General features: G+C 37.2%; 1 protein-coding gene across 3 annotated transcripts in view; it reads right to left on the bottom strand.

The window, feature by feature from the left end:
• Hsdl2 (hydroxysteroid dehydrogenase like 2) overlaps nucleotides 1-26,946 on the bottom strand; it is a 67,325-nt gene that overhangs the window by 14,203 nt on the left and 26,176 nt on the right. For all 3 annotated transcript variants that reach the window (XM_071600841.1, XM_027943039.3, XM_071600842.1), the window contains 3 exons: nucleotides 13,252-13,446; nucleotides 10,877-10,951; nucleotides 1,795-1,944 (listed from right to left, as the gene is read on the bottom strand). In XM_071600841.1, coding sequence (XP_071456942.1) covers nucleotides 1,795-1,944; nucleotides 10,877-10,951; nucleotides 13,252-13,446 — 420 coding nt within the window. The remainder of the gene's footprint in view (nucleotides 1-1,794; nucleotides 1,945-10,876; nucleotides 10,952-13,251; nucleotides 13,447-26,946) is intronic.

The following is a 26,946-nucleotide window of genomic DNA, read 5'->3' as shown; positions in this document are numbered from 1 at the left end:
ATGGTCATTGAAACCAGGGGATGATTGGAGTTTCCTCAAACAAATCTGTATAGAGTATAAGGAGTGCTAAGATAGCGACCTAAAGGCAGTGTTAAGGGAAGGATAGAGGAGAAGCATCTAGCAAAGGAGATGGGGAATAAAACCAAGGAAAGGGGGCATTTCCAGAAGGAAGGAATAGCCAACAGCCTCGGAAGCTGCAGTGTGGTCACAGGTAGGATTGACAAATGCCCACTGGTGGCATGAATGTCCATCCAGGTCCCTGGTGAAAGTCAAGTCTATGGAATAGGGAGGGATAAATGATATGAGAGCAGTGTCCAGAATGTGAGTTGCAGATGAAAGTAAGTTTGGCTCTGAAAGGGAGAGAAAGGGTGTGTGGTTTGTTACTGCTGCTATGCTCTGTTTTAAAGACAGAATAGGCTTGGAAACATTCAAATATCACTGGGAAGGAGGCTGCAGGATGAGCAGGTTGAAGAAGGCATGATGAACAACATAATTCCTGAGATGGACAGAGAAAACAAGACCTAGAATTTTGCTACTGAAAGTGACATTCATGAGGTGTAATACTGTCACCACCTGTCAGAAATCACAATCTTAGACTCTACCCCAGACCAACTGGATTAGATTCTGCATTTGAGTAAGACTCTAGGCACTCAGGATAGTACAGACATTAAAGATGGAGGGATGTGCTCCATTATACAGGAGGGAAGGAGGAACCTATAATGGTTAATTTATATCTGATGGTAGGAAGTGGAGCAATTTCTGTCTGTAGCTTTCTGAAAGGGTTTAAAATAGTTGCTGTGGAAAATAAGGCAGTGGCTGAAAACAGAATTCTGAGGTGCTACTTGAAGAAGTATTACTTGAGGTACCATTTGAAGAGGGACACTGATGAACTTCTACTGGTGCAGATCTGATTTTTTTTTTTCCCTTTTCTTCAACAGGGCTTAGCAGCCTTGATGCAACTATGAAGCCCTCAAATAGTTTGATGATTCAACTGAGACTACAGGGCCTTTGACAGATAACAACATGAAGACAAAGGGTCTGGGACAAGTTTAGGACACAGGCTAGAGAGTGACTGAAGCAATGAACCATGGATTCCAAGGACAAAAAGGAAGTGAAAACACAAAGGCAAGAATATGTTAAATAGGGCTAGGGATGTAGCTCAAGCGGTAGCACGCTCGCCTGGCATGCATGCGGCCTGGGTTCGATCCTCAGCACCACATACAAACAAAGATGTTGTGTCTGCCAAAAACTGAAAAATAAATATTAAAAAAAAATTCTCTCTCTCTCTTTAAAAAAAAAAGAATATGTTAAATAACCCAGGAGACACGGAATGCAAAAGTTTCTGTATGGAACTGTGGTAGTTACTTCTTAAGACTACCATTAACCTGTGTTAATTTTACTATGTGGAAAAGAAAAACATTAAGAGGTTTTAAAAAGCTGACTATACTCAGACTGATCTGAGTAATATCAAAGATAAAAATACTAAATTGCCCACGATTGATAAATTATTGCACTGCACTCCCTGTCATGATGCATAGGCCTCTCAGCATAGAATTTCTTCTCCATTATCAAGATGTTATTTAACACTGGAAGTATATGTAATAAAACTATTTTGCATGCATCCATATTCATTGATCTTAGCTTAGAAATCAACAGTATTCTTGAATGTCTACATTCAAGCATCTTAAATACAGTCAAGTATTCAGGTTATCACTATTGTAGACTGATTTTCTTCCAAAAGAAACATTCCACCTTGTTTCATAATAAACTCAGATTATCCAACACAGTCCTTACCTGAGAGTTCAAACTGATAGATTGCTTGTGTGGCTTTAACCACATCATCACTGAGAGAGTCCTTAACAATTCTAAATGTTTCTTCCACAGCTCCAAAATGTGCTTTTGACTGTGGCTGTGGCTTCTCTTCTTTGGCTTCAGGAACAGCACCTGCAGAATATTATTCATGTAAATGGCCTTAAAGCCACACACAAGATTAATTAGTAAGCAAGAGAGACATGCTACCAAATAGACCTGTTTGACCAAATAACTTTAAACACGTTAAGTAGCATATAAAAGTATAAATCAAAGTGATAGAATAGAAGCCAAACATATGAGTTATAACTATGAATGTAGTAGCTTATACTCTCTAAGGAAAGGGCTGACTTTCAGAACAGGTTATAAAAAACAAAACAAAGTGGCCTGGGGTTGTGGCTCAGCGGTAGAGCACTCTCCTACCACATGCAAGGCGATGGGTTCGATTCTCAGCACCACAAAAATAAATAAATAAATAAAGGCATTGTGTCCAACTAAAAAAAAATTAACAAAACAAAAAAACCTACTACTAAACAATACAATGTTTATAATAAACAGACCTAAACAAAACTACTGGAGTTTTAGGAGTCATAATTAATCACTTTTTAATATTCTCTTTGAGTTTTTAAAAAATATTTCTAGTTGTCCATGGATCTTCATTTTATTTATTTATTTATTTGCAGTGCTGAGGATCAACCCCTCTACCACTGGGCCACAACCCCAGCCCTATTTGAATATTAAAACCAAATGAGAAAAAAAGACCTTGAAGTCAGAAAAATGAAGATCAAAATACCAACTATGGAATTATTGGAGTTAAAGTAGAGATTGTAGCTTTAATCATCAGCCAAGTGAACTTTGTAATCACTTTCCCTCTACATTAAATTTATTCACCCCATCCCTTTATCCATGGATTGAACTTGCTGCATCCTCCCATTAGGGGTTAGAAATGTTGTGGGCAGGGCTGGGGATGTGGCTCAAGCGGTAGCGCGCTCGCCTGGCATGCGTGCGGCCCAGGTTCGATCCTCAGCACCACATACAAATAAAGATGTTGTGTCCGCGGAAAACTAAAAAATAAATATAAAAAAATTTTCTCTCTCTCTCTCTTTAAAAAAAAAAAAAAATGTTGTGGGCAGAGCTTATGTGAACACCAAAGACAGCCTGCTCAGAAGGGTCAGAACAAGGCAAGGTCACTTTCTTCTCCCCATCTCACTGGCTGAGGCTAGTGCCTCCCACTAGACAAAAAGGGAGGTCAAACTGTCAATCTGGTGATGGCTCCCCTGCCTGCAAACACGAGGCTGGAGGAATAGAGACTCACCTATAAGACTTGCATCACTTAACCAACTGCTTAAAACAACTCGGCATATGATTAGCCGGGGGGGAAGGCACAGTTCATAGGACTGTTCTGCTCCCACATCATGGTGCTGTCCCCCAATGAGTTCCTTTTTTTTTCCCCTCCTGGAATCACTTAGAGGAAATTTAGTAGTTGCCCTCAGATACAGGTAAGAACATTTCATTAATTAACTCCAAGGGAAAACTGACCTCTAGGCTAAAAATAAAATTCCCCATCTATTTCTTCATAAATTATACCCTGCCATCTTATCCAGGACAACTCACCAAAGTTATGAAATGATGTCTAACTGACAGCATAAAGATACTGCATAAGTATACCAAATGTAAGTTACCTTCCATTATAATGCTTTCAAAGACAAATATAAAATTCTTCTTCTCTTTAAAGTTCAAGTCCAAGCAAAAATTAAAGATAAAATCCTTAAGATTCAATTAAGCAAATGAGATAGACTACTCTTTTTTCTTTTAGTCAGTTTTATAATTGTTTTTAAATTCACTACAATGTACTCTTTCATTGCCTGCTTCCAGGTCAAATAACTTCTAGTGCTTCTTATGGCATGGCACTGCTTTTTACTAACATACAACATAGATATAAAGAGAGAGATTGTAAGTATACAGCTAATAACTTATCAGATGGCAAAAGCCCTTAGTCGTCACCATCTAGGTCAAGAAGCAGGATATTAAAGGTACCCAAAAGCCCAATCCATGCCCTCTCCTCTGAATGGTTGATACCATTCAGTTTGCCTTATTTTTACCTTCCAAAAAATGGAAACAATCACATAGTTTCTATTCTTTTATGTCGGTCAATCCTTTCAAACCCTTCCAAAAATAAAGAGAAGGGAATACTTCCTAATTCGTTTTGTTGAGGCCATTGTTATCATGAGGCCAAACCAAAACAGGAAAACTGTCTACTGAAGACAGACATTACACAAACAGGTAACACATGTACACTTAGATGAAATTAGGTCAAGAAGGGACAGGTATTATTATTTTAAAAAGCAAGAACTGGGATAGGATAGATTATTTTAGACAAGGTGGCGGCCAGTCTGAATTGAATTAAATTACAAAAGGTTGAATATATGAATACACACATGCTTACCCTACAATTTGAAACACAACATCTTGTCAATAGTTCACAGTACATTTGAAAAGTAACCTTCAGCCCAATGATTTACTTAATACTTTACAACCTTCATAATGTGTACTATGTACAATGTCTTTTCCCAGTATATCCTTGAAAATAAATTACTTTTTAAATATACTTTAGTGTAAGTGGATGAGGTATACTGCTATAAGGTACTATTATTTAGAAACCAGGTTAAAAATTGAGGCATGTATTCCAATATTTATTTATTTGTTTATTTATTGATTGATTGATTGACTGTGGTATTGGGGATGGAGCCCAAGGCTTTTGCACATGGTAGGCAAGCTATATCCTAAGCGTTATATTCCAATATCAATAGTGCACTGACACAGATAAGTATACATTGACATTAGATGTATGACTCTAGAAGAATATTTGGTAAAATGTATCAGAAGCCTTAAAATGTCTTTCCTTTTGCCTAATTACCCACTTTTTGTGACTTAAGAACAAAAATTTATGTGGTAACATTTATAAAATGAAACAATTACAAACCACTAAAATAATATATTCAGGGCTGGGGTTGTGGCTCAGAGAGATAGTGCTTGCCTCACATGAGTGAGGCACTGGGTTCGATCCTCAGCACCACATAAAAATAAAAAATAAAGATATTGCATCCACCTATATAACTAAAAAAAAAAAATATTAAAAAATAATATATTTGGGCTGGGGATGTGGCTCAAGCGGTAGCGCGCTCGCCTGGCATGCGTGAGGCCCGGGTTCAATCCTCAGCACCACTTACAAACAAAGATGTTGTGTCTGCCAAGAACTGAAAAATAAATATTAAAAAATTCTCTCTCTCTCTCTCTCTCTCTTTAAAAAAAAAATAATAATAATATATTTGGGCTGGGGATGTGGCTCAAGCAGTAGCGCGCTCGCCTGGCATGCGTGCGGCCCAGGTTCGAGCCTCAGCACCACATACAAAGAAAGATGTTATGTCTGCCGAAAACTAAAAAATAAATATAAAAAATAAATAAATTTTAAAAATAAAAATAAAAAAATAATATATTCATGTGATATAATGCTAAGTTGTCATTTCAACAAGTTACTTCTGAAGACATGGAAAATATTCACAACATAATTATAAGTAAAAAAAAAAGAGTATATATAATTGAATATAAAATGATCCAATCTGGTGAAATATTCATTTGTGGGTATGAATTTTACATCTGTAAAGAAAAAAAGGTGATAAGAAGAACATAAACCCAAAAACAAAGAAACATTTACATTTAGGAGGTGGATTACAGGTAATTTTAAAATTTTTCTTCAAGCTTCTCATACTTTTCTATACTTGTCTATACTTCCATACTAAGACTAATTTTAAATGCTATTAAAATTGAAAGAAGTACACAAAATCTAGTGGACATATCCAAAATTATATTAAAGAGCTAAATGCACAGTCAAAACTAAAAGGAATAAAAATAAAGACATTGACATATACATTTCTGAATGGTGAATTGGGGGTAAAGATAAATTATATCAATAGTTATTATTTTAAAAATATTCTTAAAATTGTATTTTAAAGCAATACAATTAAAAATAAAATTTTAAGTCTGGTGTTTTGGAGGAAAAAAACATTAAGATACAATAAACTCAGCAATTTTCTGGCAAACAATCAAGAAAAAGAGAAAAGGGAAAATTAAACATGGATTTTTTTAAGTTAATACTACATTTCAACTCTTAAGTAAATTTTAAACCTTAAATGGATGACTGGCTTTTTATTTTTGAAAAGCTGGTAACTGGGGGTAGGCTCAATAATGGAGCACTTACCAGAGCATGAGGCCCTGGGTTGAATCCCCAGCATCACAGAAATAATTTTTAAAAATTTAAGGCAGCACAGTGACGCATACCTGTAATCCCAGCAACTCAGGAGGCTGAGGCAGGAGAATTGCAAGTTTGAGGCCAGCCTCAGCAACTTAGGGAGTCCCTATCTCTAAATAAAATACAAAATAGGGCTGGGGATGTGGCTCAGTGGTAAAGCATCTCTGGGTCCAATCCCCAGTAAACATCCAAAATTAAAGAGCTAGTAATTGAATGAGAAAATAAAAAGTTTGTTCAAAGAAATAACTTTTTACAAAGTCCCAGTGATTTAGCAGGTGAGATATTTCAACCATTCAGAGAAAACAGCACAGAAAAAGAAAGTTACCCCATTCATTTACCATATTCAAAATGTAACCAACTTGTTACTCTAAAGAGTACAGACATAAAACTTTTTGGATTAAAACAACAAAATTCTCTTTCTTTCTCTTTTGTGTTCTGCAGATTGAACACTGAGCGTCTCACATGGTAATAAACACATATTGAACCACTGAGTTACACCCCAAACCAAACAAAAAAATCCATCTTACATCATGTAACACCCTACTTATGGGTAAAATCTAAAGATTTTCCCATTAAAATTAAGAATAAAGTAAGAATAGCTAAAATAAATATTTTCAATGAACCTCCTTGAAGTTCAAGTCAGTATAGTTAGACAAAAGCAGAAATAACTAGAAAAGGCATATATATAAATAGTAAGTTTGAGCACTCAGAAAATTCAAGATAATTAACTCAGTGATAATTACTACAACCAATATTTAGAGAGTGCTTACCATATCAAATGCAGAATATAATGTACCACCACACTTGATCCTCACAGTGTTTACAAAAGGAAAGCAAGAGATTAGAAAACTGCCAGGCATGGTGGCGCACACCTATAATCCCAGCGACTCCAGAGACTGAGGCTGGAGGATCGAAAGTTCAAAGTCAGCCTCAGCAACTTAGTGAGTCCCTAAGAAACTCAGTGAGGCTCTGTCTCTAGACAAAAAAATTTAAAAGCTGGGAATGAAGCTCAGTGGTAGAGTGTCTGCTTAGCGTGCACAAGCCTGTGGGCTCAAGTTATTGGGTTCAATCCTCAGCAAGACAGGAGAAAGAAAAAAAATGAATTAAAATAAGAAGTGAGAAAGGTTTTAAAATAACAACTGGAGTTACACCAGCAATTTGAACTCAGACAGTCTGACTCCAGATCCTGTAATGTTATCCACAGAGTAATACTTCCTCCACATTTCCTTTCACATCTAACCATCTAATTTGTATAAAGCCAACATAAAGGACAAGCATTGATCCAAGATCTGAACTCACCAGAACTGGCCCAAGCAGAGACTGCCAAAGCAAGGGTAGCAAAGACACAGGCTTCCTTCATGTTTCCATGGGCAGGGAATGTGTTTAGTTTTAGTAGTTACACCAGAGAGAAGAGAATTTGTCATATAAATAACTGCTGGAACCCCTCCCTTACTGGTGAGTGACTACTCAAGGTGATTTGTATATTAATCAAGATATACCATCTGTACTGTCAGGTGCCAAAGATATTTCAGGAAAAACTTGAGTTTAGCACTGAAAGACATTTTCAAGAGATAAGCTGTATTATTTATCACCTGGAACATTTAGACATATGCATAATGACTTGGCATGAAAGAATAAAACATCAGAAGGAAAAACAAACCTGTAAAGTATTTGAAATGTGCAGTCAGCAGACTGTAAACATGTAAGCTGGAATGCAAGTCACTTACAGCAATTCAGTAACTTAAAAAGAAAAAGACATATGAATGACTAGCAGCCTCCTAATATAGCCTCTCCTAACTTCACTCTAAATAAATATAAATAATGTGCTAAAAAAGCGGGGGGGGGGGGGTGGGGGGTGGCTGAGGATATAGTTCAGTGATACAGCACTTGTCTGGCATACGCACAGCCCTGGGCTCAATCCCCAGCAATGGATTAAAAAAAAAAAAAAAAAATACAACTATCTCCTAGATTGAGACACAAATTTACTGTTAAATCTAGGAACCACGTTCAGCAACCCTAAGGTACAGAGTCAGCCGAAGAAACACAAGCCTGCCACATGAGAGATTCCCAAGGAGAACAGCCCTGGCCAACTTTAAAAAAGGAGAGAGGCACTCTTTAATTCTCTGGATTAGAGTCTGGGCTTATATCAACTTGAAAACTAGGAGTCGGCCATCTGTAAAACACAGATGTGGTTTTTCAAGAGAGACTCTATTTTTCCTCATTCTCATCTTTGCAATCCAAGTTCAAGCTTGAAGCTTGTGGTGGTGAGAGTCCTGTGGTGGTGAGTCCTGGGAAGAACACACCTCAGCGCATAGCTGATCAAGATAGGGAGGGGAAGAGCTTTGGCAGCAGGGCATACTGGAAAGAAGAGTCCTGGAAGCAGGTTAAAAAATTCCATGTCTATGTACCCAACAGGTACCACATTAGCTGAGAGAAAGGAATACCACCAGATGGACCAGGATTCAAAAGCAAACTACACATCCCTGACATTTGACTACACTACCTCCTAGTAAGAGGATGGATTAATGGGGAGAAAATATAATCTGCTGCCTATGAAAAAATAATGTAGCACAAGTGTAATACAAGACTATGCTGAAAAGCAAAAGTTTGTATCTAAAAATAATTTCCTATGAAATCCACAAGAACTCCTCCACATTAAAACTTCACAATATATTGATCTTGATTTTAAAAAATACACTACTCTGATAATGGGGAAGGCTGTGCATGTGTGAGGTATGGGGTACATGGGATTGTTCGTGTTCCTTCCTCTCAATTTTGTTGTGAAACTAAAAATGCTCTAAAAAATAAAGTCTTAAAAAAACACTATATGAAACAGGTACATAAAGTCATATATAACTGGCTGAGATAGGAAGACAACATGGAATAATGAGAAGCAGTGCTAACTGCAGGAGAAAAGACGAGCCATTATTCCCATCTTTTTGTGCTTTTCTTCTGTATTCTGGGAGTCAAGTTTGTCCTCTGTATTAGAGAGAACTCCAACAAGATTTTCTGGTTTGATTTCTATTCTATATCGCCTCTAATGTTTATTTTAATTTTGCTATTGTGTTTTTGCTTCTCAAGCTAATTACCTTTTTTAAAATATATGTATGCCTTTATTTTTATTTATTTATATGTGGTGCTGAGTATTGAACCCAGGGCTTTACCTGTCCTAGGTGAGCACTCTACCACTGAGCCACAACCCCTACTTTCTTTTTAACCATATCATATTGTCTTCCTATCTCAGCCATTAATGAAGATACATGACCAATAAAGTAGTTCTTATTTTAAATATGAGACGAATTAAATAAACTCAGTTCATAAATGTCTTCCTTCAAAATATCCAATCTTAGGGTACAAGACAAAAATCAGGATTTGGGGCTTACCTAAACTTAAGACCATACTCTTAAAGACTTTGCAGGCTTTTTAGGTAATTTCTGCCATTCTGTAAGAGGACTTTTAAGAAAAAGACTGACAGCCTGTTTTGTGTTTTTTGTCTGTTTTGTTTTTGTTTTGCTACCAGGGATTGAACCTGGGGGACTCTACCACTGAGCTACATCCCCAACCCTTTTTAATTTTTATTTTAAGATAGGGTCTCACTAGGTTGCTTAGGTCCTAACTAAATTGCTGAGGCTGGCTTTGAGATTCTCCTGCCTCAGCCTCCTTAGCTGCTGGGATTAGAGGTTTCCACTAAAACATCCAGCCAAAGACTTAATTTTTAAAAGAGCTGTGACTGGGTGGTAGGATTCAGAGTTAACTAATTTCCTTTCTGTTATTTTCAAATTTTCTGTTATACAAAAGAAAAATTACGCTTTTTATTACCTAAGTGATTTTTTTCAATTTCCTGAAAAATCTGGGCAAAGAAAAGATAGTGACCAAAAAAAATAAGCTTAAACTGGAAATAAGGTTTGGTAATAGCCTCTAGATTCGATAAATGTACAGAGGATATTTGTTCCTAACTTTTCTATCAGCCTTCTAAAGAAATCTAGGATCACTTAGGAGATTCACAGTACTATAATACAAAAATAAGGTAAGGACCCAGAAGAAGCACAGCCATTCTTATTAGTAAACACAAGAGAAATTCTTCCTACGGGTATTAGTTAAAGAGAGTTCCTTCTGACCTCTTTCAGGAAGCAATAGGTATAGTTTCAGAACACAAGGACTAGAACCTAAACTCTAGACCAACTCAAGGAGCCTATAATTTCCTAGTTACACAGACAAAGTAAAACCAAAACCTTCTTGAAATAAATGCCTTCCACAAAGCAGTCATAGGGTACAAACTGTGAAAATTGTTTTAAAAGAATTTTGATGTGACACATTTTTCCTCAAAATAAAATAACATATCACCTTAAAATGCCTCTAAGGAAAGCGTGCTAAAGAAAATGAATAAAACTTAAATAGATGTTTTTTTAAAAATGAAGAAATTTTAAAAGTCTAACACAGTGGCACAAGCCTGTAATCCCAGCAACTCAGAAGGCTGAGGCAGGAGGATCCAGTTTGAGGCCAGTCTCAGCAACTTAGTGAGACCCTTAAGAGCCTTACTCATAGACAGAAAAAAAAACACATGTTTTTTCTCTTTTTTTGCCAGAATTAACTAAACTCACATAACTTGTTTAGTTTAAATTACAAAATGATTTAGAAGCAGAAGACAGAAATGTCACTATTACAGGATAAATTCTATGTTTTGGAAAAAAAAAAAAAACATAAGTTACTATCTATATTTTCTCACAAAAAATATGGACTAGATCTTATGGATCTTACCAGGTGATTCCATCTGCTTGATAACTGCAACCTCTGGGTGTTCATCTAAGAAGAAATCTGGTAATAAAGGCTGGCCTGAAAAATTGACCCCAGAATAATCATGTTAATATAACAACTACAAGACATTAGGATTTTCACACCTGTTTAATAAACATTATCATTTTATTTTAAAATCATTCTGGAGAAACAGTAAAGGCTTCTGGGAGAATTATCAAACTACTTATTTTCATTAATGTTCCCATAACCTAGATATCTTCTCCCATGACTCAATTCATTTTCAAGATCTAGTTTTAAAAAACACCTTTATGTGAAGTCTTTACCCTCTTCATCCTTACAACTCCTTCTGTCCACAACTCAGCTCACCTGGCCCCTAAGAGCAGGGAGGCCCTCATTAAGGAGGACTTGCTTCCCAGATCAATGCACTTGGGTCTTTTCTCTCTTCCTCTTCTTCTCACTCTAACATCATGTAAACTAAGACATCTTCTTCTCCTAGACCTTTTTTCAGTTAACAGTTGTGCTTACAAATAAATTAATTATCTTAACATCACACTGATACCTTTCATGGCACATGCATGGAGGAGATTCAAAGGTCACAAAACCTTCAAAATTGTAGGAAAATTAGATGTTAATTCTCTCACTCTCTCTCTCCCCAACCCCTCTCTCTCTGTTTTTCTCCCTCCCTTCTCTGTCTTTGAAAATTAAACAAACTTCTGGAAAGCAAGAATTAATTGATATTTGTTATATCTTAATATCAGAATAACTGGTCATAGTAATAAATTCTCAGTACTTGATAAGATTTTTAATTGAAACCTAACTTAAAAGTTTGTATAAAATGACATTGGGTCTTTAAAACCTGATGTGATCATCATGCTGTACCAAGACCCAGAAGACAGGAGTCTGGTTCAGGTTCTGCCACCTATTAGCCATCAGCCCTTAGGCAAAGGCTTCATCTCCCTCAGCCTGTTTTTTACACTGGACTATTTTAACTACTAAATATTGTGAGTGTACTATATGTCGGGTACTGTGCCAAACACATTATATACATTATTGCACATAATTCTACAAAAAGCCTATATGGAAGGTATCATTTGCTTCATTTTCCCAAAAAAGAAACTGGGGCACAAAGAAAGTGGGTAATATGCTCAAAGCTACACAGTAGCAAGAAGGAGAGTCAAATTTGAGCCCGAGTTGTCTTTCCCCAAATTCCACATTCTTAATCATTACACAATATTACTTCTCTCGCAGGATTGCTATGAAAGTTAATTAGATAATGTATGTGAAAGTGAACTAAAGAGACAGGTAGGGATGACACAAATCTAAAAATGTAGTTTCTGTCAGCTACAAGCTCAGTTTAATGATTTATATGCTTTAATACAAATAAATATAACCCCCATTTATGGCTTGCATTCATTCATTCACTCACTCATTCATGCATGTGTATGAGACAGTGTCTTACTATATTGTCCAGGAGGGTCCCCAAGTGCTAGGCTCAAATGATTCTCCAGCCTCAGCCTCCCAAGCAGCTGAGACTACAGTCATGTGCCATAGCACCTGGCTTAGAATACACTTATTATATAAAGTAAAAATCCAATATCATCATCTTCTGCAATTTAAGAGAAAGTTATTTTTTAATAAGGGAGCCTTCTGCAAACTTCTCAAATCAGACTGCTATACCTAAGACAGTATGATTTCATCAATGCAACTTCACAATCCATCATTAAGGTATTAGACACTGCACTTAAAAAAATAAACACTTGGGTTGGATGCGGTGACACACCACGTAATCCCTGTGGCTCAGGAGGCTGAGGCAAGAGGATCTCGAGTTTAAAGCCAGCCTCATCAAAAGTGAAGCACTAAGCAAATCAGTGAGACCTTGTCTCTAAAATAAAATACAAAATAGGGCTGGAGATGTGGCTTAGTGGTTGAGTGCCCCTGAGTTCAATCCCGGGTAACCCTGTCCCAAAAATAAACATTCAGAATGAGTCCACAGTCTTAAGTTTGTAAAAAAACAAAACAAAACAAAAAAAAACTACTGTACCATCTGATACATATCCTTGAATAAAATCCTTACTCTGATTTTAACACTGACTTTAAAAACTAATTTTCATTTCTGGTTTCAAAATCTGAAAATGGCCAGTAGCTGATTAAACCCTTCTGCGTCACTTCAAAAGGCCTCAACTCACTTCTATTTGTCCTTTCTCTCTTTTTTCAAATATTGTTAGTATGGGTTTTCCACTTCATTGGAAGGACAGCTTTTAAAAGAACATATTCATTTTATGATCACACACACACACACACACACACACACACACGATGTAATCATTGCAAAAAATATGGAAAAACACATCACTATGTTAAAAAACTACAAGTATTACCTGGTTTAACTGCATAGATGTCAAAATTTTTTATTCCTTCCTCTTTTAAGATATTTTCATCAATAACAAAATTTCCAGTAAAACTTTTTGGCTTTTTGAAAATGGAATATGCAGCATCTGCGATGATATCAACTTTTCTACATTGGTTTTCAACACCAGATCCTCCCAGCATATCCATGGCAGCTGTGTGTATGGCTGTAGAAAAAATAGACACATGTACATGTACATAACTCCAAATCAAACAAAAGGACTATGGAAGTAACAAGCAAGCACCATCCTTCAAAATTACCAAGACTAATCTCTTTATTCCTTAGATGATAAAAACAAGGTCCAAAAAGGTAAATGTTCTAGAGAAAGAACAGGGTAGAAAACACATATTCTTTACCCTATACAATGCTTCCCTACAAGGACTCCCTTAGGAGAATCACAGATAGAGATTTCTGATTTAGGATGTTCAAAAATTTATCTGGCGCCAGGCACAATGGCACATGCCTGTAATCCCAGAGGCTCAGGAAGCTGAGGCAGGAAGATCGTGAGTTCAAAGCCAGCCTCAACAATTTAGCAAGGCCCTAAGCAATTCAGTGAGATTCTGTCTTTAAATAAATATAAAAAAGGGCTAGGGATGTGGCTCAGTGGTTAATGCCCCTGGGTTCAATCCCCAATACAAAAAAAAAAAAAAAGGATTCACCTGGCATTCCCAAGAGTCAAGAAAACCTATACGGTATAACAGAAAATGCACTTAGCACCAAGGCACATGAGGGGAATTTTAAACGAACATCTTTGGTCCTCAGTTTTCCATCTCTAAAACATGGAGCACCCTTTCCTAAGTTTACTGCCTCTCTTCCCCCTGATTTGAAAATAGAGACTTTGTTTCTCTTGTTCATCACTGGATCCCCAATGCCTGAAACAATGATGAAAGCCCACAAGCATGCTTTCATACTGGCAGGATTTGGGAGGGTTATTTTTAAATTCATATAATACTAGTTTATAGAAAAATTTAGAAAAGAAAATAAAAAGAAGCAAAGGAAGAATCTGTATATGTCGGTTTGAGTGCTGGTAACTAAACCCAGAACCTCTACACTACCAGTCCAAAGAATTTTTAAATATAATCTGCAATTTTTGATTTTCACCATTTGGGTTTATTTTTTTATTGAACCCATGGCATTTTACCACTGAGCTACACCCCTAGTCCTTTTTATTTTTTATTTTGAGACAGGGTCTCACTAGATTGCAGAGGCTAGCCTGGAATTTGCAGTCTTTCTGCCTCAGCCTCCTGAATAGCTGTACAGATACTTGACCAAAGTCCATATTTCTTATATGAAGTAATGTGTGACTCCATGATGAATGGTACATTGTTAATTATATATTGCCGAAAATTTTAACATCTCAAATCTGTTTATGTATATTTTAGTTTACACAAAGCAATGAAAATCAATTTGTTTCCATGTACTTTCTTTTTTATCTTTTTGGTACCAGGGATTGAACCCAGGGGCGCTTAACCACTTAGTCACATCCCCAGCCCTTTATATTTTTTATTTGAGACAGGATCTCACTAAGTTGCTTAGGGCCTTGCTAAGTTGCTGAGGCTGGCTTTGAACTTTCCATTATCCTTCATCCACCTCCTGAGTTGTTGGGATGACATATGCCCCTTTGCCCAGCTTGATTCTACGCACTTTAGGCTTGAGTTTCTAACAAAACTTCTCTCCATTCCATCATTAAAACAACATATAAAATTATTACACACTTGGGGCTGGGGCTGTAGCTCAGTGGTAGAGTACTTGCCTCACACGTGTGAGGCGCTGGGTTTGATCTTCAGTACCACATAAAAAATAAGCAAAGATATTGTGGCCATCTACAACCCAAAAAAATTTTGGAAAAAAATTATTACACGGGCTGGGGATGTGGCTCAAGCGGTAGGTAGCGCGCTCGCCTGGCATGCGTGAGGCCCGGGTTCGAGCCTCAGCACCACATACAAACAAAGATGTTGTGTCCGCTGAAAACTAAAAAATAAATATTAAAATTCTCTCTCTCTCTCTCTCTCTCTCTCTCTCTCTCTCTTTCTTTAAAAAAAATTAAATTACACACTAGAATAACTTATATATACTTTGGTCTGTAAGATAAAATGTTTGTAGCTTATAAGAGCCACTGGCTCTTTTTCATTCATTCAAAAAATAGTTATTGAGTACTTAATTCGAGTCAGATATTACTTAGGGAAAAAGGAGTGGACAAGAGACATAAACCACTACTTTCACAGAGCTTATGTCTGCACTTCAAAAGAATGCTCAAGTAACTTAGGGGATTTCATAAAAGCATTGAGTTAGAAGATAGCTTTCTACCTTGTAAGTAAAGTTCATTCACTAGGAGTTAATTTGTTTTTCTTTCTTCTTTTTTTTACTTAATCAATAGGTTTCATCCTTAAAGTGACATCTTATTAATTAAAAAAAAAAAAAAACAGCAGCTAACATTCATCAAATATGCCTTGTGCCAGGAATGCTGCTACACACTTTTACATACATTATCTGAATTCTTAGAACCCAAGTGTTAGATACTGTTATTTCCATTTTAAGGATAGAAGCACTAAGACACAGAGGGTTGGGACTTATCCAAGGTCACAGGAGCTAGAATTCAAGTACCTGGCAGCCTGACTTCTATCTACCTCAAGCGTTAACCAAGTTCTTAGAATTCAGTTATTGTCCCATTCCTATAAACTGCACAATTTTTCCCAAAATATTTCAAGAGGGCAAATCTGGAGACCATTATACATATTTGTATATTCCCAATTTCAACGTAGACTATATGAGTGGCATGAGAATTTTTTAAAATTCTAAATTAGAAGACTAATATGTATGTCAATTTGGAGGTATAGTTCAGGAGTAGAGTGCTTGCATTGCATGTGCAAGGCCCTGAGTTTGATCCCAAGCACTACCAAAAAAAAAGAATATATCAAGTACAAATATGTACATGCTGTGTGTACATGTACGCATGTACAGAACATAAGAACAAGGAATGGTTCTCCAAAACAACCTATCGTTAGGTTTAACAATCTTTCTAGAAAAAATACAAAGAAGGCACCAATAGAGGCAAACTGTGGAGCTATGGAGCTATTTTTTCCTTTCTTTTATCTTTTTTTTTTTTTTTTGGTCATGCTGGGAATCAAACCCAGGGCTTTACACATGCCAGACAAATCTCTCCCTATGAGCCACATTCTCAGAGGGAGAGAAGGCCCAAGTCTTCTCAGAATCTCAAGATTTTGCAATAACAATAGGCTAACTCAACAGAAAATAAAAATTGATAACCAAAACAGCCTATAGGATCAATCAAATAAAACTCACTGATGACCTCTGGGAAAGAAAATGAATGAGTTTGTTATGAATACAGATAAGACTTGGATCACAAGTAACTTCAAAACTTGAGTCTTAATGTTTGTTTCTAACTTTTTCATTACTGTATAATTAGCTATCCATTTAGTAAATATCAGCTATTATCTTGTCTAAAAAAAAAAAAAACTTGAGTCTTATTAAGGAATAATTGGAAAGATATTGAATAGTTTCTGATTGATTCTCCTATTGACAGCTTACTCAAAACAGTAACAAGAGTTTAAAACCAATCAAAGATTTCTTTTTATATAAACATTGGAGTGCATATCAAGCTTAAAATATCAGCGCTGCCTTCAACTCCTTCTCTGGTGAAAGAGCTTGCCTCACTTCTCAACACCTGCCAGCCCTCACTGCCCCTCACCTGTACCTGTGCTCACTGACCCAATGATGTCACTGATTATAAAGAACAAAATTTACTTTATGCACAGCTAAGGATACAAAAGAGCTGTCAACTGAACTAATTCACCTTTAACTGCAAGGTGAATATTGGTACCAGAGATGTAAAACATTTTGATATCACAAATGTAAAAGTGTAAAACGGGTATCTCAGATTCAACAAAATATAATACAAAAGCTGTTGAACTCAGTCAGTGAATAGGTCCCTGGAAAACCAGGGGGATTTGTTTTGATTTCCAGCACCAAAGTGGAGGAGGAGGCAGCTGCCACGCTGTCTCCTCACCCTCCCTGGTTAACTGAGTTCTCACATCTGTTTGTAATGTGATCCAGGTATCAGAGGCCTGCATAGAAGTGATACTTTAGTGACCTTCTTCTTTGTTGTCATTACCAGATCAGCAGTTGCCCTTCCCAAACTCCTTATCCCAGCCGGCTCACATAAAATCCAATACAAAGTGGACTTTCCTGTTTCCACCACATGTGTTCAGACCAGTTAGATGGAGGAGGTACACAACATTTTGAGTAGCAGCCAGCTTCCCTTGTCCCCTCACCCTACACCACAACAGAAACTATGAAATAGGCCTTATAAAAAGAAAAAAATTATAATTCTAGAGGTGATTCAAGATAGTCTATCTTGACACTATAAGCATACATGCATACTCTCAGACTCAATGTAAATTATATGAATCACATGAAAATTCTTTGAAATTCCAAATTAGAAGTCTAATTAAGAGTGTATTTGCTGAAGCTGGGCATGGTGGTATATGCATATAATCTCAAGCTGCTTGGGAGGTAGAGGCAGGAGGATCACAAGTTTGAGACCAGCCTGGGGAACTTAGTGAGGCCCTGTCTCAAAACAAAATTTTAAAAAGGGTTGGGGATTATAGCTCATGGTAGAGTAACTACCTCATATGCATAAGGTCCTGGGTTTAATTCCCATAACTAAATATATATATATATATATATGTATGTATGTATGTGTGTGTGTGTGTGTGAGAAGTGTAGAGTGCTTGCCTAAGTATGTGTATGCCCCTGGGTTCCATCTCTAGCACTACAAAAGCAAATAAAGTCAAAATACATGTCATGCCCATATGTGTATGTGTGTAAGTGAATGATCTTCAAGGCATGAAACCATTAGAGGCCTGCTCTCTGATTCTTCCCTGGATGTGATGATTTTAGCAGAGTGAAAGTGCTAAAGCCAGGAAGAGCAATGTCACCAGTACCAAGCCAAGAGGTCAAGCAGGAGAGCAAGGCGCTGCTCTGATGAAAAATAATATATGTTACATGGTATCCATTTCACTAAGTGCAATAAATCTCCTTTTCCTTAAATGGCAATCATACTGTGAGATTACTTCTAGCTGACATAGTCAGTTCAAGCTGACACAGTCTTCTACACAGCCCAGGATGAGGAAATGTGTTTTTATTTTGTTTTTTTAAATTAAACAGCCCAGGGGCTGGGGATGTGGCTCAAGCAGTAGCGCGCTCGCCTGGCATGCGTGCGGCCTGGGTTCAATCCTCAGCACCACATACAAACAAAGATGTTGTGTCCGCCGAAAACTAAAAAATAAATATTAAAAAAAAAAATTCTCTCTCTAAAATATATATATATATATCTTAAAAAAATAAAAAATAAAAAATAAATAAATTAAACAGCCCAGAGCCTGGATCCCTTCTCAAATCCATTTCACTGCCTTACTCATAAATAATGTAACATTCTAGCTATCTTTCCTGCCTCCTCTCTCTATAATCTTATAAACCATCCAACAGCCCGATGAGGGATTAAATGTCTTAAACCCCAACAAACAACCATATCGCTTTATTGCTATTTTTCTATACTACTTATTATTACTACCCTGTTTAAAAAAAAAAAAAAAAGTTATTTTTTTCCAGCACTGGGGATTGAACCCAGGGACATTTTACCACTAAAGTTAGATCCTCAGACCACCACCCCCTACTTTTTTTTTTTTTTTAATTTTGATACAGTCTCACTAAATTGCCTTGGCCAGCCTTGAATTTGTGATCCTCCTGCCCCAGCCTCTCAAATAGCTATAATGACAAGTATAATGTGCCACCACCTGCCTATGGAGCTTGAATTTTAACCTATATTCAGTGCAGAACCACTTGAAGAATTTTTAAAACAGTAGAGCATTAACAAGAAGAGGGAAAATAAGAACATGAAGTGATATAGCTGTTTAAGATGTTTAATTCCCACATCTGACTATTGAATGACTTGTGAGATTATAGAGACAGGAATTAAAGATAGTTAGAATATTACACTACTCATTAGTAAGGCAATGAGAACGGACTTTAGAGCTCCTAGGCTGGGGATGTAGCTTAGTGGTAGAATGCTTACCTACCACGTATGAGGCCCTGTTCAACACCCAGCACTGGGGGAAAAAAAAATCAACAGCTAAAGTTCGCAAATAAGACCTGAGGCTTAGCTCATCCATCTCCCTCCACACCCTCATCTCCACCCAACATTCCAGTGAACCTGAACTACTTGAGTTGCTCAAGTTTAGTGGGAAATAACAGCCAACGCCCTATCATACACCCCATCACACTCCTAGGAGTTCCACCATGTACAACAGGATTTTCCCATGCTCCAGCCTTTGCATATGTAGTTGGCTACACCAAGGGATGTATTGCCCAGTTTTCCTCACTAGCCTCACATCCCCTTGAAATCTTATTTCTACTGTATGCCTCCTTTTAAAAATCTCCATTCTTTACCCTTTAACCTGAGTTAGAAGGAACTTTTGCTATGTTTAAAAAGTACCCTGTATATAATTCATCCTTCCACGTGTCACAAGGAATATGATTATAAATTTAATTTATCATGTCATCAAGTCTCAGACCATATGATACCACTGGCACCAAGATGTCTAGTAAACCAAAAACAAGCACCTTAAAGTTATAGCAAAGAGCTGATTTCTCTTGCAGGTCCTGATGATCCCTTCTGTATGTAGTGCCACACAATATTACCCTTCATATAAAATTTTGTCTACTTTTTAAAAAAAAAAATTTGTAGTTGTAGATGGATAGAATGCTTTTTTTGTTTGTTTGTTTGTTTGTTTTTATGTGGTGCTGAGGCTCAAACCCAGTGCTTCATGCATGCTAGGCAGGCGCTCTACCACTGAGCTACAGCCCCAGCCCAAGTTTTGTCTACTTTGATACTAAGCAGGAGGCAATCATACTGTACATTTGTTCATTCTTTCACATGTTCATTCATCAAACTTTGTTTGGAGGGCAAGTACCAGGGATTGAATTTAGGGCCACTTGACCACAGAGCCACATCCCCAGCCCTATTTCGTTTTATTTAGAGACAGGGTTTCACTGAGTTGCTTAGCATCTCTCTTTTTGCTGAGGCTGGTTTTAAACTGGCAATCCTCCTGCCTCAGCCTCCTGAGCTGTTGGGATTACAGATATTAGCCACCACACCTGGCTTCATCAAACTTTTATTGAAGGTCTATAACAACTAGAAAAAATGAACAAAGCAGACACTGTCCCTGTTGTCAAGAAGTTTTTATTCTAGCTAGGAATGCACTGAACTATCCCAATTATAAATTAATAATTAATTATAAATTAATAATTACAAATGTTTTAAATAAAGGAAATGCACAGACTACCAAATCCAATGAATCTCCACCTTATAAGAACTATTAGCAACATTTGACACAATCATTCCCCTTCCTCCTTGAAACATTTACTTTAAGTGGCTTTCAAGGTATCATACTTTGGATTTCTTCCTACCTAATGGCCTGTGCAAGTCTTCCTCTTTTTCTAATCCTTTTAATGATGCATTGGCCAATGGTCCTTTCTCCTTATACATCATCAAGTGTTATGGCTTTATACACCATTGATAAGCTAATAACCTCCAGACTCATATGCCCAGTTGTCTACTGACCAGTTCTACCTGATGCTCAAACACAATGCCTCAAACTGAATTCCTAACCTTTCTCTCCTAATCTATAGCTCTCCCCCTCTCAGTTCATGGCATGCCCACTGCTCTAGTCTGCTCAAGGCAAAAATCTTGGCATCATCTTTGATTCTTTGTCTCTTGCACCCACATACAATCCTTCAGCAGAGCCTGCTGGTTCTATCTTTAGAATATCTCAATATGTGACTATTCTCCACTACCTTTACTGTCACTGCAGTAGTGTCCAGTTTCTCTCTTGCCCCACCTCCCCAAAAATCAAGGCTCAACAGAACAGCTGGAGAGATCCCATTAGGCATTTAAGATAAGTCAGATCATTCCTCTGCTCAAAACCCAGCAACTGCTTATTTCACTCTTGAGTAAAAGGCTGAATTTTGACAAGGACCTATGGTATCTGACCTCTACTTCCCTTAGATATCATCTCATCATTTCCCACTACTGTCCCCTCACTCCAGAAACACTGGCCTTCTCCCTGCTCTCTGACCCCATCAGCCATGCTTGTCCATAGGACCTTTTCACTGATTACTTCCCTCTGCCTTGGATACTTTCCCTTCAAATAACATATTCCCAAGGCTCACTCTGTCACCTCCAAGTCTATGTTCAAATGCCACATTCTCAAAAAGGCCAAACCTTTCTACCTTGTTTTTCTTTTTTAATTGAAACCTTCTCTCCCCAATATATGAGATTCCCAATCCCTCTTTCTTTGTTCTATTTCTTAACAGCATTATCATCTATTTGGTTGTCTATTATGTCTCTCCCAGTTAGACTGTTACGTTCCTTGAGGGCAGAGATTCTTACCTGTTTTGTTCTCTGATGTTCTTTAAGCAAACAGAACAGAGCTTGGCAATTAACAGGTGTCTAATAATGTTTGTTGTATCAATAAGATCTAAAATTCTTAGTCATAGGCTTTTTCTCACTTTGTTAACTCAGGATTCCCAAAACCTACAGGTTAGAGAGTGCAGGCAAGCAGGAAGAACAAGCACAAACAATGGTAACAAACTCTTACATCTCCCACCCTAAATAGTAAACTCTGTGAGGGTGACAGACCCTCACATTCATCTCAGTACCCAATGCCTGCATGTAACAGGTGAAATATCTGTTGAATGCGTCATCAATGAATACTGCTGAGAACCATTTAAGTCTCAATGAATGTTTGGAAAACGAATGAATGGAAAGTGACAACATAAAAGAGGTACAAAGAGATCTTTATTTATTTTATTTTTTTTTTAAAGAGAGAGAGAGAATTTTAATATTTATTTTTTAGTTTTCAGCGGACACAACATCTTTGTTTGTATGTGGTGCTGAGGATCGAACCCGGGCCGCAAGCATGCCAGGCAAGCGCGCTACCACTTGAGCCACATCCCCAGCCCCCAAAGAGAACTTTATTAGAACTTTGTTACTTCAGAGTCCTCCCTTCTAACTACCTAACTCTATCAATTTTGGTAGCAATGACATCTGGGCGGGGGGAAGGAAGCTGAGAAAGTATGAGACATGCTGAAAGGCTGAGGCAGCAGCTCAGGAGGAACATTTTGCAAGTTCAAAGCCAACCTCAGCAACTTAGCGAGGCCCTAAGCAACTCAGCAAGACCCTGTCTCTAATGAAAAAGGGCTGGGGATGTGACTTGGTGGTTGAGTGTCCTTGAGTTAAATCCCTGGTACCAAAAAAAAAAAAAAAAAAAAAGGTAAGACTAAAAAGGTAGTTGTTTATAAATTTTGAAATCCAAACACATTTCTATGTCCCAGCACCAAACAGAGCTGTGGCTGCCCCAAAATAGACTGTCAGAATGCTTCTCTGTCCCCAATTCTAGGCTCATATGAGCCCTTTAGAATACAATGACTTTCCCAACTCCTAGGTTTTGAAGAGAGTTTACTGCTTTTGGTTAAAGACCAATATTAAAGTTTTCTCTTATACTCTCCTATATCAAGAATTCTTGTTTATTACCTATATTTCTTATTCCCAGTTATTCTATCATAATCCGATCATATTTAGCCATACATACTGCAGTGTTATTTGTTTGTCATTATTTTCTCTTTTCTTTTCTGAATCATATCCTGAAAAAGTCTTTGTTCTGACAGCCTGCTGTTTAAGAGACTTTTCTAGATTTTTCTCAAGTGTGATAGCAGACTCACATATCTTCCTTCAATAAATACTATCTTGGCTGAGTTCCTTCTTGTCAGTAATGTGCAGATGTTATTTCACAGCCTTCTTGTTTCTAGTGTTTGAAGATGAAAAGAGACTGCAGACCTCTTTTTTTTTTTTTTTGGTAAGAAACGTGCTTGACAGATTTTCTTCCGATTCATGAAATTCTGAGATCCCTTAGATGTTTTTTCCCACTCCCTATAAATTCAGACTCATATCTGATAAACCTTTCAATCCATATATGTATGTCTTTCTTCAGCCTCAGGGAACTGCTTTCCATTATTAGTTCAATTATTGTTTCTACTCTATTTGTTCTATTTCCAGCCTTCCTTCTGGGACTCCTGATATTTGCATGTTCCCCTGAATGTGTTTTCTAAGTTTCTTCTTTTTACTCACAGTGCATTTGCTCTTTTATTTCTTGCACTTGAACTTCCAAGCTATTTATTCAGGTATTACAATAAAAATACAGTCCTTCAATTCAAATATTATACATATATTTTTAATTCACAACAATCTATTATTACTTCCAGAAAGCACTTTTTTCTGCTATAATTCAATCTCTTAATGTAGTTGTAGTTTTTAATCAAGGTATTTTCTGTTTCATTAGCAGTTTTATTCTACTGAAAGCTGCTATTCTAGATGTTTTTTTTTTTCTTTCTGTGCCTGGATATGGGTCCCCTTACCTCCACTGAATTTTTTTAAAATTATTTTTTAGTTGTAGATGGACACATATCTTTATTTTTTAAAAATATTTTTCCTTTAGTTGTATTTTTATGTGGTGCTAAGGATCAAACCTAGCACCTAGGACATGCTAGGTGAGTGCCCTACTGCTGAGCCACAGCTCCAGCCCCACACACTATCTTTACTTCATTTATCTATTTTTATGTGGTGCTGAGGATCGAACCCAGTGCTTCACGTATGAGAGGCGCTTGCTCAACCCCGGAGCTACAAATCTCAGCTCTCTATCCAGGAATTTTGAGTACAGATGTTCCTCAACTTATCATGGGGTTATGCCCTCATAAACCCCTCATAAATTGAGAACATCTTAAATCAAAAATGCATTTAAGAGCTGGGTGGGACTGGGGTTGTGGCTTAGCGGTAGAGCGCTCGCCTAGCACATGCAAGGCCCTGGGTTCGATCCTCAGCACCACATACATACATACATACATACATAAATAAATAAATAAAATAAAGATGATATTCTGTCCAACCAAAAAATACTTTTTTTTCTTTACCCTTTATTTTTTTTTATTGGTTGTTCAAAACATTATAAAGCTCATGATATATCATCTTTCATACATTTGACTCAATTGGGTTATGAACTCCCATTTTTAGCCCAAATACAAATTGCAGAATCACATCAGTTACACACTCACGTTTTTACATAATGGCATATTAGTGACTGTTGTATTCTGCTACCTCTCCTATCCCCTACTATCCCCCCTCCGCTCCCCTCCCATCTTCCCTCTCTACCTCATCTGCTGTTATTCAATTCTCTCCCTTGTTTCCCCCCACTTTCCCCTCACAACCTCTTATATGTAATTTTGTGTAACATTGAGGGTCTCCTACCATTTCCATATGCTTTCCCTTCTCTCTCCCTTTCTCTCCCCCCACTCATCTCTGTTTAGTGTTAATCTTTTCCTCATGCTCTTCCTCCCTGTTCTGTTCTTAGTTGCTCTCTTTATATCAAAGAAGACATTTGGCATTTGTTTTTTATGGATTGGCTAGCTTTGCTTAGCATAATCTGTTCTAATGCCATCCATTTCCCTGCAAATTCTATGATTTTGTCATTTTTTAGTGCTGCGTAATACTCCATTGTGTATAGATGCCACTTTTTTTTTTATCCATTCATCTATTGAAGGGCATCTAGGTTGGTTCCACAGTCTAGCTATTGTGAATTGTGCCGCTATGATCACTGATGTGGCAGTATCCCTATAGTGCGCTCTTTTAAGATCCTCAGGGAATACTCCGAAAAGGGCGATAGCTGGGTCAAATGGTGGATCCATTCCCAGCTTTCCCAGGAATCTCCATACTGCTTTCCAAATTGGCCTCACCAATTTGCAGTCCCACCAGCAGTGTACAAGTGTACCCTTTTCCCCCCATCCTCGCCAACACTTATTGTTGTTTGACTTCATAATGGCTGCCAATCTTACTGGAGTGAGATGGTATCGTAGGGTGGTTTTGATTTGCATTTCTCTGACTGCTAGAGATGGTGAGCATTTTTTCATGTACTTGTTGATTGATTGTATGTCCTCCTCTGTGAAGTGTCTGTTCAGGTCCTTGGCCCATTTGTTGACTGGGTTATTTGTTATCTTATTGTTTAATTTTTTGAGTTCTTTGTATATTCTGGATATTAGGGCTCTATCTGAAGTGTGAGGGGTAAAAATTTGTTCCCAGGATGTAGGCTCTCTATTTACCTCTCTTATTGTTTCTCTTGCTAAGGAAAAACTTTTTAGTTTAAGTAAGTCCCATTTGTTTATTCTTGTTATTAACTCTTGGGCTATGGGCGTCCTATTAAGGAATTTGGAGCCCGACCCCACAGTATGTAGATCGTAGCCAACTTTTTCTTCTATCAGACGCAGTGTCTCTGATTTGATATCTAGCTCGTTGATCCATTTTGAGTTAACTTTTGTGCATGGCGAGAGAAAGGGATTCAGTTTCATTTTGTTGCATATGGATTTCCAGTTTTCCCAGCACCATTTGTTGAAGATGCTATCCTTCCTCCATTGCATACTTTTAGCCCCTTTATCAAATATAAGAAAGTTGTACTTTTGTGGATTGGGTTCTGTGTCCTCTATTCTGTACCATTGGTCCACCTGCCTGTTTTGGTACCAGTACCACGCTGTTTTTGTTACTATTGCTTTGTAATACAGTTTGAACTCTGGTATCACTATACCTCCAGATTCACACTTCCTGCTTAGAATTGCTTTTGCTATTCTGGGTCTTTTGTTTTTCCATATGAATTTCATGATTGCTTTCTCTATTTCTACAAGAAATGCCGTTGGGATTTTGATTGGCATCGCATTAAACCTGTAGAGAACTTTGGGTAATATCGCCATTTTGATGATGTTAGTTCTGCCTATCCATGAACAGGGTACATTTTTCCATCTTCTAAGATCTTCTTCTATCTCTCTCTTTAGGGTTCTGTAGTTTCCATTGTATAAATCTTTCACCTCTTTTGTTAGGTTGATTCCCAAGTATCTTATTTTCTTTGAGGATATTGTGAATGGAGTGGTTTTCCTCATTTCCATTTCAGAAGTTTTGTTGCTGATATACAGGAATGCCTTTGATTTATGCGTGTTGATTTTATATCCTGCCACTTTGCTGAATTCATTTATTAACTCTAGCAGTTTCTTTGTAGACCCTTTTGGGTCTGTTAAATATATGATCATGTCATCCGCAAATAGCGATAATTTAAGTTCTTCTTTTCCTATTTTTATGCCTTTAATTTCTTTTGTCTGTCTAATTGCTCTGGCTAGTATTTCAAGAACTAAATTGAATAGAAGTGGTGATAGAGGGCATCCCTGTCTTGTTCCAGATTTTAGAGGGAATGCCTTCAGTTTTTCTCCATTTAGGATGATGCTAGCCTGAGGTTTAGCATATATAGCTTTTACCATGTTGAGGTAAGTTCCTGTTATCCCTAGTTTTTCTAGTGTTTTGAACATAAAGGGATGCTGTACTTTGTCAAATGCTTTTTCTGCATCTATCGAGATGATCATATGGTTCTTGTCTTTAAGTCTATTGATGTGGTGAATAACATTTATTGATTTCCATATATTGAACCAGCCTTGCATCCCAGGGATGAATCCTACTTGATCATGATGCACAATTTTTTTGATATGCTTTTGTATTCGA

This window comes from Marmota flaviventris, chromosome 13, assembly GCF_047511675.1.
Source record: "Marmota flaviventris isolate mMarFla1 chromosome 13, mMarFla1.hap1, whole genome shotgun sequence".
Taxonomy (NCBI): Eukaryota; Metazoa; Chordata; class Mammalia; order Rodentia; family Sciuridae; genus Marmota; species Marmota flaviventris.
Note: the sequence above shows the minus strand (reverse complement) of the source record. Positions and strands in the feature narration are given on the sequence as shown.